Consider the following 16,161-nt stretch of genomic DNA (forward strand, 5'->3'; position numbering starts at 1 on the left):
GCCAGCCATGCCGCCCGTCTCCGCTGCGTGGCGCTGGCGACCCGTGGCTGCTGGCGTGGGCGGGGTACCGGTTGGTAGGAGAGACGGACCGTTGTTACATAACCATTAAACTGAAATAAACCGGACCAAGGTGGAACAGAATCAAGGCACCCCAGCGATGGCTGGCACCCCTTTCTAGAGCGGCCAGGCGCAGGCGGAGGGAGCGATAACGTCTCCCGGAGAGTGTCTGCCGCTCCCTCGCGAAAGTTGGCCCTGCGCGGCCGCAGCGGACCGAGCGTTCGTTGAGAGCGTTGTGCGCACGCGCAGTTTGCCTTCCAGGCCGCGCTTTCAGCCTCGCCCCCTCCAGCCTTTTCCTTCGCGCCTCGGGACCCTCTGACTCACGCCCCTGGGCGGGCCAGGCATGCGCACACCAGAGGGCCCGTCTCATTTGCCCCGGAAGTGCTTTCTTTGCCCGCCGTTCGCCGAACGAAGTCGTGGAGGTGGCGAAACGAGGAGGAGATAACGAGGCCGTGGGCTCTGGTGAGGAGTAGAGGCGGTTGAGGGCGGCGGCCGACGCGGACCGGGGGTTCCCTGGGGGACAGCGGACGTAGGAGAGAGGCGCTTGCGACAGGCTGCTGGCCGAGGGGGGGACGGCGGCGTCGCTCCCCTCCCTCCTCCCTTGAGCGTCCGGCCTTGTGCATCCTGAGGCCCCGCGCTGGGCGGGCCTGGAGGGTCGGGCCCGCTAGGAACTCTATTTCCAAACTCCTGTTGGGAGGCCGCGCGCGGGGCCTCACGCCTGTAATCTCACTGCTCAGGGAGGCCTTGGCGGGAGGATCGCTTGAGGCCAGGAGTTCGAGACCAGCCTGGACAACACACCGAGACCCTCATCTCTACAAAAAATTTTTAAAAATTAGCCAGGAGTGGTGGTTGTGCCTGTAGGCCCAGCTACTCGAGAGGATCGCTTGAGCTCGGAATGTCGAGGCTGCAGTGAGCCATGATCCCACCTCTGCACTCCAGCCTGGGCAACATAGCGAGACCCCATCACTGCAAAAAAAAAAAAAAAAAAATTAGCCGGGCGTGGTTGGTGACGCGCGCCTGTAGTCCCAGCTACTCTGGAGGCTGAAGCGGGAAGATCGCTTGAGTCCAGGAGGTCGAGGCTGCAGTGAGTTGTGATTGCGCCGTTGCACTCCAGCCTGGACAACAGAGCAAGACCCTGTTTCACAAAATAAAAAAGAAACAACCAAGATTCGTTGGGGTCGAATCGGGATCGCGGCTGAAATGGTTTCGGCCGCCTTCCTTGTAGCCGAGAACGCTTCTGCATGCTCATCTATACCTGTTAGTTGACTGGGGCTCTGTGATTTAACTCCTGTGAGCCTCAGTTCCCTTAAAACGGGAGTGACGGCTTCAACATCATGCCAAAGGCGACCAGAACACGTTAGCTAGCCCCATTTTGCAGGTGCACCCCGCTATGACCGTTGTTCTTGTGTATCCTTGGACAACACCAAACAGCCAGGCGGAGCTCTGGAAAATAGGTTGTTTGCTAGGTTAAGGAGAGAACGGTGTTGCCACAAAAAACTAATTCCTTCTCAATGGTCTAGTCCCAGGTCCCAGAGGCCACTTTTCCTCAATTCTTAAGCTCATTTCCCCTGGTCGTCATCGGTTTTTTGTTTGTTTTGAGACAGGGTCTTGCTCTGTCACCCAGGCTGGAGTGAGTGCAGTGGTGCAATCACAGCTTACTGCAGCCTCAAACTTCCATGCTCAAGCCATCCTCCTGCCTCAACCTCTCGAGTAGCTGGGATCACAGGTGCTCACCACCATGTCCGGCTAATTTTTGTATTTTTTGTAGAGACGAGGTTTCGCCATGTTGCCCAGGCTGGTCTCAAACTCCTGACCAGGTGATCCACCTGCCACGGCCTCCCAAAGTGGTAGGATTACAGGCATGAGCCACTGCACCCGGCTAATTTTTGTATTTTTTGTAGAGATGGGGTTTTACCAGGTTGGCCAGGTTGTCCCCTGATCTTTACCTTAGTAAGTAACAGATTTCTTCGTGGATTTATCAATTTGTAGACATCATCTGCTGATTTCTTGTCACGGCTGTTTAGATCTTCTCCCTCCCATCCACCCACTGCACCTTCACCTTCCATATCCTGAATGAGTTTATGTCATGAGCATAGTTGGTCATTGGTTGTGTTTTCTAAATAAGATGCAAAATATTGTTGGCTGCTAAAACAAGTAATATGTTCAGCTAGGCTTTTCTTGTACCATTCTATCTTCCCTTAAAGCTAATTAACTTGGTTATTACCATTAGCCTGATTTTCTTTTACCTGCTGTTTGTTTTTTCCCCACAAAGCTCCCACATCTCACACACCTATCAGTTGTATTTTGCATAGGTTTAAATAAATTGATCTCCCCTCACCACTTCCCTCCAAGACCCCCTTCTCCTCCTCCTCCAAATGGGACTGGTTGTGCTCTGACCTGGAAGTGGAGCTGTTGTCCCAAACCTTGCTGTCCTTGCTCCCCCGTGCTGACCTCTGTTTCCAGTGTGGCCATCTCTTTCCCTTCATGCTGTCAGAGCAAAACTTCTGGGAGCTTTTGAAGAAACATGATTTTTTTCGGGGGTGGAGGAAGTCCTTGATTGTCTGAAAACGAGTTTATTTACTCTCATAGTTAGAAGTTTGGTGGGGTATAAAAATCTAGATTGAAAATCTGTATTTGTAGGCTGGGCGTGGTGGCTCACGCCTGTAATCCCAGCACTTTGGGAGGCTGAGGCGGGCGGATGACCTGAGTTTGGGAGTTTGAGACCAGCCTCGCCAACCTGGCGAAATCCCATCTCTACTAAAAATATAAAAATATGCCAGGCGTTTTGGCATGTGCCTGTAATCTCAGCTACTCGGGAGGCTAAGGCAGGAGAATGGCTTGAACCTGGGAGGTGGAGGTTGCAGTGAGCCAAGATCGAGCTACTGCCTGGGCGACAGAGCAAGAATCCGTCTCAAAAAAAAAAGAGAGAGAGAAAAAAAAATCTGTATTTGCTCAGAACTGTGAAAGCATTGTTTTCAGTGCTGTTCTCAAAAGATCAGTTCCTATGCTGGTTTCTGATGTTTTCTGCTCAGTTGTCTTTCTGTCTAGTAGAAGCTTAACATCTTCCTTGGTGTCGTAAAATTTCCTGATTTCCTCATTTACCGGGGATCTTTTTATTTGCTGATCCTGGTGGGTGCTTGGTATCTGGACAGTTTGGTTCCTTTAGTCCTGGGTTTTGTTTTTGTTTTTAATTTTCTTGCTAATGTTCTTATGTTATTTCTGTGATAATATTTTTCCTGTTTTATTTTGTTGGGTGTTTTTTCAGTTCTCACTCTGGAATGTCCTCTAGGTTCTTGCTTTTCCTCCTGTTTTTTTAACTTTTGACTTTCCTTTATGAAAGATTTGTGTGGCTCAGCTTCCAACTCTCGTATGGAATTTTTTGTTTGGATCGTCCCGTCTGTATTTTTCAAGGGCTTTTTGTTTTAATTCAGCTTATCATTCAGCTTCCTGTTCTGGGTTTGTGGTGCAGTGGCTTCCCCCGATAATGAAGGAGGGTGTCAGCGATCTCTTACCGGGATTCCCATCAGTCTCTTTGTTCTCGGATGCGTGTGTTTCTCTTTAAGAACGAAGCGGCCGGCAGCTCTGTGTGAGCGCCACTTCTCATCCAGGGAGGCCAACTGCCCAGTGGCCTGGCGAGGAGTGGGCCTTTTCTTTGAGGTGTGGGGACCCTGAATGTCAGTATTTGAGAACTCTTCCTCTGGCGCTGTTTCCCCGGAAAAGACTCCTGGCCTCCCCCGGGGTCGGGGGCGTCCGTGCTGGGCCGCCTGCCACTTGAGCTGTGCGGAGGAACCGCCGGACTTCCCGCTGCCCAGGCGGCAGGTCGTGATTCAGTCCCCTCTTTTCAGCCTGACCCTGGACCCCCTTGCTCTGCTGGGCCTGTCTGTCTAACTCCAGAGGCCCTTTTATACCAGTTCTTCTGGGAATAAAGTTCTGATCTCTTCGAGGGTTGTGGGCGATCGGAGCGTGGGACCTTCCCCGGGGTGCTGCCCCATTTCAGCTGCTGGGGAGGCTTGAAGGTTGTGGGGGATCGGAGCGTGGGACCTTCCCCAGGGTGCTGCCCCGTTTCAGCTGCTGAGGAGGGACAGTGTGGGTGTTCGGTGGCTGCAATGGCTTGGGTTCGGATGGTTTCTGATTTTCGGATCAGAGCTTTACTTGGTGAGTGGTTGAGTATTGGTCTGGGTTTAGGTTTCAGTGGCCCAGACTCCACAGGTGCTCCCTGTGACAGCTGGAGCTTGTGTCCTGAGCCAGCCACTGGCCGCTGGGGCGTTCTGTCTGGCCAGTTTTAAGAAGTAACTTGGCTTGCCCTAGATGGATTTGAACTCTTGGCTTTGTTAGCATTTTGCCGTCTAAGTTCCTTCTCCAAGTCCTCCCAGCCATTGTGTCATTAGAACGTTCTGGAAATGTCACTAAAATGTGACCAGAAATAAGTGCATCAAGATAGATTGGTGGCTTTTGGTGTGACCATCTGCACCTGTCCTGGCCCCAGAAGCTGTGCTGCCTCTTCCGCGTGGAGGAGCAAAGCGCGGGTCGCTCCTGAGGCTGAGCTCCGCTCCTCCTGGGCCCTGGGTCCTCCGCAGACACGTCCCGCCCTCTGCTCTTCTCTCTGCCAGAAGCTGCCGGCCATGAGGACGCATGGGTGGGCGCTGTGGAGAGCGCAGGCTTGGGGGTAGAGACCAGTGATGGCTCTGCAGAGCTTAGCCTCAGAGTAGGGGCGTGGTCCAGGAGAGGCCACGACAGGGACAAGCAGGGCGTTCGCATGCTGTTGAATTCCTTCATGACGAAAGGAGCAGATCGTCCTCCTGGGAGAGGGGAGCGCTTGATGACGCCCCGAGATCTGTGTGTGGGAGTGCCTCCCAGCACCAGGCCCCTCCTGGGTTCTTGGAGTGCGTCCGTGAAAGAAGGCCGATTCCCTGCCTTCTCGCACGTTCCCCCGAGCGAGGGCTTGGTTCGGTGCTGAGATGCGTGGAGGACTGTGGTTTCTGTGATGTGTGGAGAGGCAAGTGCGGCTGTGGCCTGGTGGGAGGCTGCTCGCTGGGCTCCCCACGCACGTCCCCTGATGTGAGTTTCATGTCACTTGACCAGGAAATGCTTGAGTGTCCTCCAGAGAAAAATGAGGCACTTCATGAACCTGTCCGGGTGGCACCCACACAATCCTGCCCGCCTGTGGGCCGTCCGGAGACAGAGCCTCCCAGGCAGCTGTAAGCTGTTGTGGCAGCAGGGACTGTAGGAGTTGGCGTGGCCTGCAGCTGATGGCGCCAGCATGGAGAGGGTGCAGTTCTCCCTGGTCCTGAAGAATGTGTGGCCAAGAAGCCCGAGGCGGGGAGGGTTCCTTGGGGCCAGAGGGTGGCGTTCCCAGCAAAGGACAGTCCTTCTGGTGTCACAGTCTCCTTTTTCACACTGGAATGTTCTTTGTTTTGTGAAGGGATGGCGATGGTCACGGTGGTGGTTTCTCGAAGTTTAGGTGACAACATGTAAAAATGGGCATCTCTGGGTGGGCTTTTGTGACATCTGAACTTCTGATGGGGCAGCCGTGATACTGCAGTGAGCTGGGAGGTCCACCTCACCAGTTACCATGCTTGATCATTTTCATAAACTTGCCCAGGGAATAAAAACTGGTTGGGGAGGGGTCCTGGGCCCCCATAGAGTAAGGGGTGACTTCAGGCCCCACCACAAGTCAGCAGTACAGCTGGCCTGTCCCTCAGCATGCCCCTGAACACCTGCGGCCACTGTGGCCTCTCCCTCAGCATGCTCCTGCACACCTGCGGCCACTGTGGCCTGTCCCTCAGCGTGCCCCTGCACACCTGCAGCCACTGTGACACATCACTGCAGACGCAGTAGTTCAGATGACACAGCTGTATCAGCTTCTGGTTCTGGGGTCAGAGTCCAAACAGTCCACAGGGCTCCATTCCTTCTGGAGGCTCTGGGGGACAACTCGTTTCCTGCCTTTCCCAGTGTCCAGAGGCACCTGTGTCCCTTGCCTCGGGGCCCCTTCCTCCCCGCTCACAGCCACAGCGCAGCCTCTCTGACTCTCAGCCTCCCGCCTCCTCTCATGAGGTCACCCAGGATCACCTGCCGTTTTAAGATCCTCAAGCCCACCTGCACATCCCTTTTCTGCCATGAGGGGACATGTTCACAGGTCCCAGGGATTAGGATGTGGACATCTTTTGGGGGCAGTGATTCACTCAGTCTCATGGGCCCCATCTCTCTGAGCTCACCCAAGACCCTTAAACCAGGGCCCGGGGCCAACATTGAGCAGACAAGGGAAAGACTACCAGGAGATGAGAGGAGGCTGCCTGGAACTCAGATTTGCACAGAGCCTGAAAGGGCGTGGGAGACCGTGGCAGAGGCCTGCATCAGGAAGAGGATGTTGGGGACTCAGCAGAGCCCTCCTGCGCCACAAGCAGATGTGGCCGATCTCCCAGGTGTTACTCAGTGAGGATGCGAAGATCAGTGTCCTCACCTCCTAACAAATTTACATCGAGCCCAAGAGATTAGGTTGGGACAAGTAAGCGTAGCCAACCAGAGAGGGAATTCAGAGGAAGGCGTGAACACTAGGGGCTTGGGCAGTCCGGGATGGCTTCCTGGAGGTGGTGACTCGTTTGTGAGATCTTGGTCTTGTCTTCCCTTTATGCCTTCTCTGGGCTCCCTGTTGCAATTTCAGGTCTCCAGGCCTTGGCACCCTGGGCTGGAGCGGCTTCCTCTCCATCCCTCATGCCCGGTCACTTGGAGACAGGCTCCAGCTTCCTTGTGTCTGTGCCTGTCCACAGTGGGCCTCAGCCTCCTGGAAGAGACTGGGTGCGCTATGGGGTGGCCCCCTCAGGGCTGGTTAGACCCTGGCGCTGGGAGTGCAGGGTGAGGGGCAGTCTCGAGGGCTCCAGCCCAGCCCGCCCAGGGAGGTCCCAGCAGCAGCCCCGAGTTCTGAGCCATCTTCCTCACTCTCCTCTTGGCCTCCACAGGTGTCTCCCAGTCTGCTAAAGCCCTAAGGCCATCACCATGGACTTCCAGCATCGCCCCGGGGGCAAGACCGGGAGCGGGGGCGTGGCCTCCTCCTCCGAGAGCAACCGTGACCGCAGGGAGCGCCTCCGGCAGCTGGCCCTGGAGACCATCGACATCAACAAGGTGGGCCAGCCACCGTGCAGCCGCCTGTGGTGGGTGCTGGGCTTTCCAGGGCAGCCCTGGAGAGGGTGCCAGAGGCTCTTCTTGGGCCTCCGCCCAGGCTGGGCGATGCAGCCCCGTGTCCAGACGCTCCCCTGTTGCCCCCGAGCAGCCACAGCTCCCATCTGTCCACCCCAGAGAGCAGACCCTCTGTGGCTCTGAGTCCCATGTGGAAATGTTTTGTTCTGTCCAAAGCCTTCTGTTTTGCATCATTTAATTTTCTGGGAGTGGGGAGAGCTGATGTCAGTCCAGCCAGATGTGGTGAAGGGCAGCCTTTGATTTTAGCTTGTGCAGAGGCAGGGGTGAGCCGAGTCCCCTCAGCACCGTGGACATCGGGGCTGGAGCACTCTCTGTGTACCCTGACATGCCCCACGGGCCTGGCCTATGGCAAGGGCTCTGTGACCGTCCCCGTCTTCCAGATGAGGTCATGGGTAGAGGGGGTGCCACAGCCGCAGATGGTGGAGTTAGACTTTGAACTCCAGCGTCTGAGACGAGATGTGTGCGCTCGGCTGCCCCAGCTTAGGGCCTGCAGATGGGTGGGTCTTTGGGTCTTCAGTGTAGCCCATTTGCTTTTCTTGTGCCTGTGTCTGCCTTGTGCCGACCGCTGGCATGGTGGCGTGGGCAGCGGACGGCTCCCTGCCTCGGGAGTGACCAGCGGTGCTGTCCTGGCTGTGCCTCCCTCTGACTCAGAACCACCAGGAAGGTGGTGTCGGGGGCTCCCTGGGAACCCCCACTGCTCGAAGCCTGGGCCACAGCCCCAGGTGGTGACACCCATGCTCACGAAGGCCTCCCGCTGGATCCCCCGTTTTCAGAAATGCTTGACCACTGTCAGGGATAGCCATGCCTCTACAGAAGGGGGGTACTGCCTCCATGCCTCTACAGAAGGGGGGTTCTGCCTCCATGCCTCTACAGAAAGGGGATCCCGCCTCTGAGGGCCTTGACTGCAGCAGGCCACGATCTTCTGTCTAACGGGCCCCTGTTCTTCTCCTCCAGGACCCGTACTTCATGAAGAACCACCTGGGCTCCTATGAATGCAAACTCTGCCTGACACTTCACAACAATGAGGTGCGGCCTCTGCCTGGCTCCGGGCGGCTCGCGGCGGGCTGAGTGGCTGACGTCAGGGGGACCTGCCTGTGTCTGTCCGCCTGGCCTCGAGTCATGCGTGTTTCCTTTCCACTCCAGGGGAGCTACCTGGCACATACGCAGGGGAAGAAGCACCAGACCAACCTGTGAGTACTTCATGTCCCTTTGATGCCTGGTGCTCCAGCAGCCGTCGGCTCAAGTCTCTGTGAGCCTCGCGGGCCACTGCTCCACAGCCGGGGAGCCAGCCTGGCCTGAGCCTCCCTGGGCGCTGGAGTACGGTTCCTGGGGAGCATTAGAGAACAGAGGCATGGATGGCTGAGGCGGGCAGATCACTTGAGGTCAGGAGTTCGAGACCAGCCTGGCCAACATTGTGAAACTCCATCTCTACTAAAAGTACAAAAATTAGGCCAGGCATGGTGGCACACGTCTGTAATCACAGCTACTATGGAGGCTGAGGCAGGAGAATCTTGAATCTGGGAGGCAGAGGTTGCAGTGAACCAAGGTGCTGCCACTGCACTCCATCCTGGGCGACAGAGTGAGACTCTTGTCTTATTAAAAAAAAAAAAAAGAGCAGAGGCATGGAGTTGTTGGAAGGGCCCCAGCCAGGGACAGTGAGGAGCATGACAGGAAGAGAACATGCCTGTTCTATCCCTGTCCTCAGCCAAACCCCAGGGCCCCTCCCAGGCCCCTGGCCCTCCTCATCTCTCAGCTTGTAGTGAGCTCCAAGGTCAGGGGGCTCCTGGCACCTGGGCCCGTGGCTTTGGTGCCTGTGTGTGGAGGGGTCCCAGCAGCACCTGCATCCTGTCCGCAGGGCCCGGCGAGCAGCCAAGGAGGCCAAGGAGGCCCCTGCCCAGCCCGCGCCTGAGAAGGTCAAGGTGGAGGTGAAGAAGTTTGTGAAGATCGGCCGCCCAGGCTACAAAGGTGAGTCTGCCCGCAGCAGGGCCGGCCACAGCCGCTGCCGTGACATAAATGTGTTCTTTAGTCTCCAGTGCAGGAGGTGCAGCCCTGATAGCCTCGTTCCTGAGCCACTGTTTTCTGGCCTTGGTGGCCGTCCCTCACCCACCTGCAGCTTCTGGCGTTGTGTCTGAGAGCTGTCAGGCTGGGCCCGATAAGCACCCATCTCACCCAGCAGCCCATTTCCCAGCTGAGCCACAGTCTGTGCCCTCCTGTCCGGGTCTTGTGGAAGCTTCTGGGAATTCTTGCCAAGCAAAAGAGTGGAAGTGGAGGTGTGGTGAGCCCTGGCACATCCCTCCGGTTAACCTTGAAGCCTTTGAAGGAGGACAGGGAGAAGCGGCTGTTAGAGGCAGCTCCTCCCGGACCCTCAGCAGTGGGAATAGCTAGAGGTGACCCGGTTCAGAAAGCTGGGGAAGCGACCAGGGTGGAAGATAGAGACTTGTGTCCATAGGGGTCAGGAAGGCGGGCACGCTACCCAGCAAGTGTTCTTTACAGAAGGCGGGGACAGCCTGTGTGCCTGGCCTCCAGACAGAAGCCTGCAGGGCAGAGGTCCCGGGGCAGGTGCACCGGGTGGGCGAGGGTGGCTAGAGCGGCAGGCTCCTGGTGGGGAGGCCCTGACAGGTCCTGGGCTTGGGCTCAGGACGGTGAGGCGGCAGAGGGCTTGTGAATGTGTATGCCTGAGGCCGCGTGGAGAGTGGCCGGGCGGCAGGCAGCCCAGCAGCCATTCTCGGGGTCCAGGCTGCTGAGCTCTGGCAGGAAGGGCATCCTCTCTCGCTCACCGTATACATGGTGTCAGCCCTGTTCAGGCGGCCCCACTCGAATCCCAGAGCCAGGGTGCCGAGGGCCCCTCCCTACCCAGTGGCCCCAACTCCTGCTGGGTGGTATCCCAGCACCCCTGGTGAAGGGCTCTGGGGATTGGGACAAAGGAGCACCACCCTCGGTCCCTGCCTGAGTGACTCCGCAGGTAGCTCAGCTCTGGCGCACCTGTGCCTTCACCTATACCAGAATCCCAGAGCCTGGGCGGAGATTGTCTGTTGGTTGCCAGAGCTGCAGGGCCTCCCCCGGGGTCCTGCTCTCGTTCAGTGGGTGGCATTAGCCTGCTCCAGGTCCCTCAGCTTCGGAGAGGACAAGCAGCCGGGACCTGAGAGCTTTCTGTATTGCAGTGACCAAGCAGAGAGACTCGGAGATGGGCCAGCAGAGCCTCCTCTTCCAGGTGAGATCAGGGACTTGGGCGTGGGGGGCAGCCAAAGGCACCCGAGAGGCGGCTCTGCCACCCGGCCGTGTCCCTGCAGATTGACTACCCTGAGATCGCCGAGGGCATCATGCCACGCCACCGCTTCATGTCTGCGTACGAGCAGAGGATCGAGCCTCCGGACCGGCGCTGGCAGTACCTGCTCATGGCCGCCGAGCCCTATGAGACCATTGCCTTCAAGGTAGCGTGGCTGCGGGGTTCCCTGGGCCCCCTTGAGATGTGCAAGCCAGAAGGATCTGCATAGGCCGGGCAGGATGCCCCCGCCATTGGGCTGCGGGGTCCCCTGGGCCCCCCCCAAGTCGGAGCCAGAAGGATCTGCACAGGCCGGGCAGGATGCCCCTCCCATCGGGCTTGGGGTCCCCTGGGCGCCCCCCACAAGTCGGAGCCAGAAGGATCTGCACAGGCCGGGCAGGATGCCCCTCCCATCGGGCTTGGGGTCCCCTGGGCGCCCCCCACAAGTCGGAGCCAGAAGGATCTGCACAGGCCGGGCAGGATGCCCCTCCCATCAGGCTTGGGGTCCCCCGGGCCCCCCACACCAAGTCGGAGCCAGAAGGGTCTGCACAGGCCGGGCAGGGCACCTCTCCCATTGGGCTCTGCAGGAGGGCCTGCTTGGGCTCCACTGGGCCAATGAGAAGGGAGGCCGGCAGGGCTGAGCGCCGGGCCTGTGAGGCCTTTGCCAAGTGACCTCACTTTCCGGGCCAGGCTGCTGGAGGGCTTCCTACAGCCTGTCCCCATGCCTGGACAGGGCGGCCATCAGGAAACAAATAATACGAACGGTGACTGCCCAGGGAGGGGGCCAACAGTGTGTTAGCATTGAGGCCAGGTCTGTTTCACTCCAGAACTGAACCCTGTGCCCCACGAAAGTCTTACCAGCCTTCTCCTGGGCTCCCAGGATAGAGTCCGGGCTGGGGAGGCTAGTGCCTCGGGCTCCCTGCCTGATGGTGGCCCTGAGGTCACAGGGACCAGGAGCCCTCTCTGTCCCCCGCCCTCCCAGGTGCCGAGCAGAGAGATCGACAAGGCGGAGGGCAAGTTCTGGACACACTGGAACCGGGAGACCAAGCAGGTGAGTGGCTCGCCCCGAGCCTGGCTCCTTCCCACCCAGCCCTGGCGGCCCTAGCCCTGCCCTAGCCCCACCTGTGCCTGCTGAACCTTTCTCCGTCTCTCTAGTTCTTCCTCCAGTTCCACTTTAAGATGGAGAAGCCCCCGGCTCCACCCAGCCTCCCCGCTGGCCCCCCTGGGGTGAAGCGGCCTCCACCCCCGCTGATGAACGGTCTGCCCCCTCGGCCACCGCTGCCTGAGTCTTTGCCACCGCCCCCGCCAGGAGGCCTGCCTCTGCCACCCATGCCCCCCACAGGGCCTGCGCCCTCAGGGCCCCCGGGACCACCCCAGCTACCCCCGCCAGCTCCAGGGGTCCACCCCCCGGCCCCAGTGGTGCATCCCCCTGCATCTGGGGTCCATCCCCCAGCTCCTGGCGTCCACCCCCCAGCTCCTGGCGTCCATCCCCCAGCCCCTGGGGTCCACCCACCAACCTCTGGGGTCCACCCCCCAGCTCCTGGAGTCCATCCTCCAGCCCCCGGGGTTCACCCACCAGCCCCCGGAGTCCACCCACCAGCCCCTGGGGTTCACCCACCAGCCCCAGGGGTCCATCCTCCCCCATCAGCGGGGGTTCACCCCCAGGCCCCGGGGGTACACCCAGCAGCCCCCGCCGTTCACCCTCAGGCCCCAGGGGTGCACCCACCAGCCCCAGGGATGCACCCTCAGGCCCCGGGGGTCCACCCCCAACCTCCCGGGGTCCATCCGTCGGCTCCTGGGGTCCACCCTCAGCCTCCGGGAGTTCACCCCTCAAATCCTGGGGTGCACCCCCCAACTCCCATGCCCCCAATGCTGAGGCCCCCACTCCCCTCCGAAGGCCCAGGGAACATACCTCCCCCTCCCCCAACCAACTGAGAAGCTGCTCCCTCCCCCAGCAAGCCCAGCGCCAGGTGCTCTTGCCTTTTCCCACTGAGAGAAGGCTGCTCTTTTGTACTGCCCCCCGCTCATTAAACAGCCTCCCCCAGCCCTGAGTGCACTGATGTCCGCAGCGCCGCCCTACTGTGTCAGTGTGTGTGGGAGTGCCAGGCACAGCACCATCCCCGAGTTTGGGCCGACTGGGGAGGGCCTGGGGCCCCCAGGAGACACCTGTGGGAGGCCTGAGAGACGGCTGTACCTTGGAGATGGCCTGGTGGAGGACAGACCCCACCAGCCAGCTAGGAGGGGGTCTGGGGTCCTGTTCTGGGGAGGGAAGAGCAGACTCCACGATATCCTTGGGGTCTCCAGATAGCCCACCAGGGGTGGGGAGGGTGAGCAGGGACAGGGCGCCCCCACTGACTTGGGACCCTCCTCCTCCAGGCCCACACCTCAGCACCCAGGACATCTGGGCCCCCCGCCCCCAGCGCTGTCTAGTTTGGTTGCCTGGCCATCACTCCCAGCCTGGTTCCCACTCCTGTGTGTTCTGGGGATGGCCCTCAAGGACAGCATGTTGACACATCAGGCCCAGCTCTATCACTGGGGAGGGAGATAGGCTGCCAGGGACAGAAAGGGCTCTTTGAGAAGGCCACTCTGCCTGGAGTGGGGGCGCCGGGCACTGTCCCCCAAGGTCGCGGCAGAGGAGATAGGGGTCTGTCCTGCACAAACACCCCACCTTCCACTCGGCTCACTTAAGGCAGGCAGCCCAGCCCCTGGCAGCACCCACGATGCGGGACCTGCCTCTCACCAGCCTGGCCCTAGTGCTGTCTGCCCTGGGGGCTCTGCTGGGGACTGAGGCCCTCAGAGCAGAGGAGCCAGCTGTGGGCACCAGTGGCCTCATCTTCCGAGAAGACTTGGACTGGCCGCCAGGCAGCCCACAAGAGCCTCTGTGCCTGGTGGCACTGGGCGGGGACAGCAATGGCAGCAGCTTCCCCCTGCGGGTGGTGGGGGCTCTAAGCACCTATGAGCAGGCCTTCCTGGGGGCCGTGCAGCGGGCCCGCTGGGGCCCCCGAGACCTGGCCACCTTCGGGGTCTGCAACACCGGTGACAGGCAGGCTGCCTTGCCCTCTCTACGGCAGCTGGGGGCCTGGCTGCGGGACCCTGGGGGGCAGCGCCTGGTGGTCCTACACCTGGAGGAAGGTATGTGGGGCCCAGCCCCAAGCTTGGCACCGCCGTCTTCCTTCAGGTGGGCCGGGTCCTCCTAGGGAAGATCAGGGGCTGGCAGAGCCCCCACCCTGGGCAGGGAGGCTGTGGTCTTGTTCCTAGGACTGGGTTGCGGGCCCGTGGCCTGGAAGGTGGGCGCCACGCTCTGTCCTGTCCCCGAAGCCCAGCTCTTAGACCTGCCCCTGCCTCGGTGCCAGGGAGAGAGCTGCTGCCTTCTCACCACCCCTGAAGACGACACAGGGCTCGGGGCCAGTGGAACCCTCCTTCCCACAGCCCCAGCCTGTTCTCAGGGCCGCTGGCCTAAGATACTCCCTGCGGGGAAGGGGCTTCATCGGGCACCCCAAGCCAGAGACCCCAGGGCAGCAGCCCCACCCACAGCCTCAGACGCAGCCCCTGCCTGCCCCTGCTGTCACCGCTCCCTGGCTGCAGGAAGGCAGCTAAGAGGGGCACCCTTGTCCCCCACTTGAGGTCCCCTGCACAGTGGCCAGAGCGGCAGGGACAGATCCCAAAGACTCCCAGGGGGGTGTGGCCTTCAATGGCTCAGGCGTCCCCTGCTGTCCCGGCTGCAGTGACCTGGGAGCCGACACCCTCGCTGAGGTTCCAGGAGCCCCCGCCTGGAGGAGCTGGCCCCCCAGAGCTGGCGCTGCTGGTGCTGTACCCTGGGCCTGGCCCTGAGGTCACTGTGACGAGGGCTGGGCTGCCGGGTGCCCAGGTACCAGGGAGTTGCATGGGGCAGTGCCCGGGCTGCGGCGGGGGGCATGGATTTGTTGCAGGGTCTGCAGTACTGAGAACAGCGTAGAACCAGTGGCGATGGGAGGAAGGGGACCGGTAGAGCGGGGCTGGGTAAGCCTCCATCCAGCCGGGCTGAGCCCTGGTCTCCGCAGAGCCTCTGCCCGTCCCGGGACACCCGCTACCTGGTGTTAGCGGTGGACCGCCCTGCGGGGGCCTGGCGCGGCTCCGGGCTGGCCTTGACCCTGCAGCCCCGCGGAGAGGGTAGGTCCGCGTGGAGAGGGACGGGGAGCCGGGTCGACTGCCCCCGGGCCCCCAGCCCCTGAGCCAGCCGCGTGCCCACCCACCGCAGGCTCTCGGCTGAGTACCGCCCGGCTGCAGGCACTGCTGTTCGGCGACGACCACCGCTGCTTCACACGGATGACCCCGGCCCTGCTCCTGCTGCCGCGGTCCGAGCCCGCGCCGCTGCCTGCGCACGGCCAGCTGGACACCGTGCCCTTCCCGCCGCCCAGGTGCGCGCAGGCACCGGGGCACGGGGCAGGAGCGGGCGGGGGCGGCGTGGCCTCGTGGCCGCTCTCAACTCCCCCAACTGCGGGTTCCAGGCCATCCGCGGAACTCGAGGAGTCGCCACCCAGCGCAGACCCCTTCCTGGAGACGCTCACGCGCCTGGTGCGGGCGCTGCGGGGCCCCCCGGCCCGGGCCTCCGCGCCGCGCCTGGCCCTGGATCCGGACGCGCTGGCCGGCTTCCCGCAGGGCCTAGTCAACCTGTCGGACCCCGCGGCGCTGGAGCGCCTACTCGATGGCGAGGAGCCGCTGCTGCTGCTGCTGAGGCCCACTGCGGCCACCACCGGGGATCCTGCGCCCCTGCACGACCCCACGTCGGCGCCGTGGGCCACGGCCCTGGCGCGCCGCGTGGCTGCCGAACTGCAAGCGGCGGCTGCCGAGCTGCGAAGCCTCCCGGGTCTGCCTCCGGCCGCAGCCCCGCTGCTGGCGCGCCTGCTCGCGCTCTGCCCAGGTGGCCCCGGCGGCCTCGGCGATCCCCTGCGAGCGCTGCTGCTCCTGAAGGCGCTGCAGGGCCTGCGCGTGGAGTGGCGCGGGCGGGATCCGCGCGGGCCGGGTCGGGCACAGCGCAGCGCGGGGGCCACCGCCGCCGACGGGCCGTGCGCGCTGCGCGAGCTCAGCGTAGACCTCCGCGCCGAGCGCTCCGTACTCATCCCCGAGACCTACCAGGCCAACAATTGCCAGGGCGTGTGCGGCTGGCCTCAGTCCGACCGCAACCCGCGCTACGGCAACCACGTGGTGCTGCTGCTGAAGATGCAGGCCCGTGGGGCCGCCCTGGCGCGCCCACCCTGCTGCGTGCCCACCGCCTACGCGGGCAAGCTGCTCATCAGCCTGTCGGAAGAGCGCATCAGCGCGCACCACGTGCCCAACATGGTGGCCACCGAGTGTGGCTGCCGGTGACCCCTGCGCCGCGCGGACTCCTGCCCCGAGGGTCCGGACGCGCCCCAGCTCGTGCCCCTTCCCATATTTATTCGGACCCCAAGCATCGCCCCAATAAAGACCAGCAAGCAACCGGGTGGGGTGTCCGTGCGTGTTAGGGGGCCCGTGGGACCTCCCTTGCCGTCTCTCCTCGCGCACGGCCCGGGTCCGCCCTGTAGCGCTCGCTGTCTCTCCCCTGCCTGAAGCGCCCCACCACCGTCTTTCAGGCCCCGGACTCGGTGCCGGGTCCAGGCGTAAAGGAGCAGGTGACTCTGCGGCCGCAG

The 16,161-nt window shown here is 61.4% G+C and overlaps 2 protein-coding genes across 2 annotated transcripts; both read left to right on the plus strand.

Annotated features, from left to right (window-relative positions):
* Nucleotides 1-383: 383 nt before the first annotated feature.
* SF3A2 (splicing factor 3a subunit 2) lies at nt 384-12,557 on the plus strand. Its single transcript, XM_008972586.5, has 9 exons — nt 384-519; nt 7,014-7,176; nt 8,206-8,277; nt 8,395-8,441; nt 9,107-9,216; nt 10,413-10,462; nt 10,542-10,682; nt 11,496-11,564; nt 11,669-12,557. Exons 2-9 carry the CDS (start codon nt 7,051-7,053, stop codon nt 12,446-12,448), a joined length of 1,395 nt encoding a protein of 464 aa, XP_008970834.3. The 5' UTR covers nt 384-519; nt 7,014-7,050; the 3' UTR covers nt 12,449-12,557.
* Nucleotides 12,558-12,682: 125 nt separating this feature from the next.
* On the plus strand, nt 12,683-15,971 carry AMH (anti-Mullerian hormone). The gene is made up of 5 exons (XM_034946257.4): nt 12,683-13,645; nt 14,239-14,381; nt 14,554-14,662; nt 14,751-14,910; nt 15,001-15,971. The coding sequence occupies exons 1-5, from the start codon at nt 13,234-13,236 to the stop codon at nt 15,857-15,859; spliced, it is 1,683 nt and encodes a 560-aa protein (XP_034802148.1). The 5' UTR covers nt 12,683-13,233; the 3' UTR covers nt 15,860-15,971.
* Nucleotides 15,972-16,161: the final 190 nt, after the last annotated feature.

Source organism: Pan paniscus, chromosome 20 (genome assembly GCF_029289425.2).
Source record: "Pan paniscus chromosome 20, NHGRI_mPanPan1-v2.0_pri, whole genome shotgun sequence".
Classification (NCBI taxonomy): domain Eukaryota; kingdom Metazoa; phylum Chordata; class Mammalia; order Primates; family Hominidae; genus Pan; species Pan paniscus.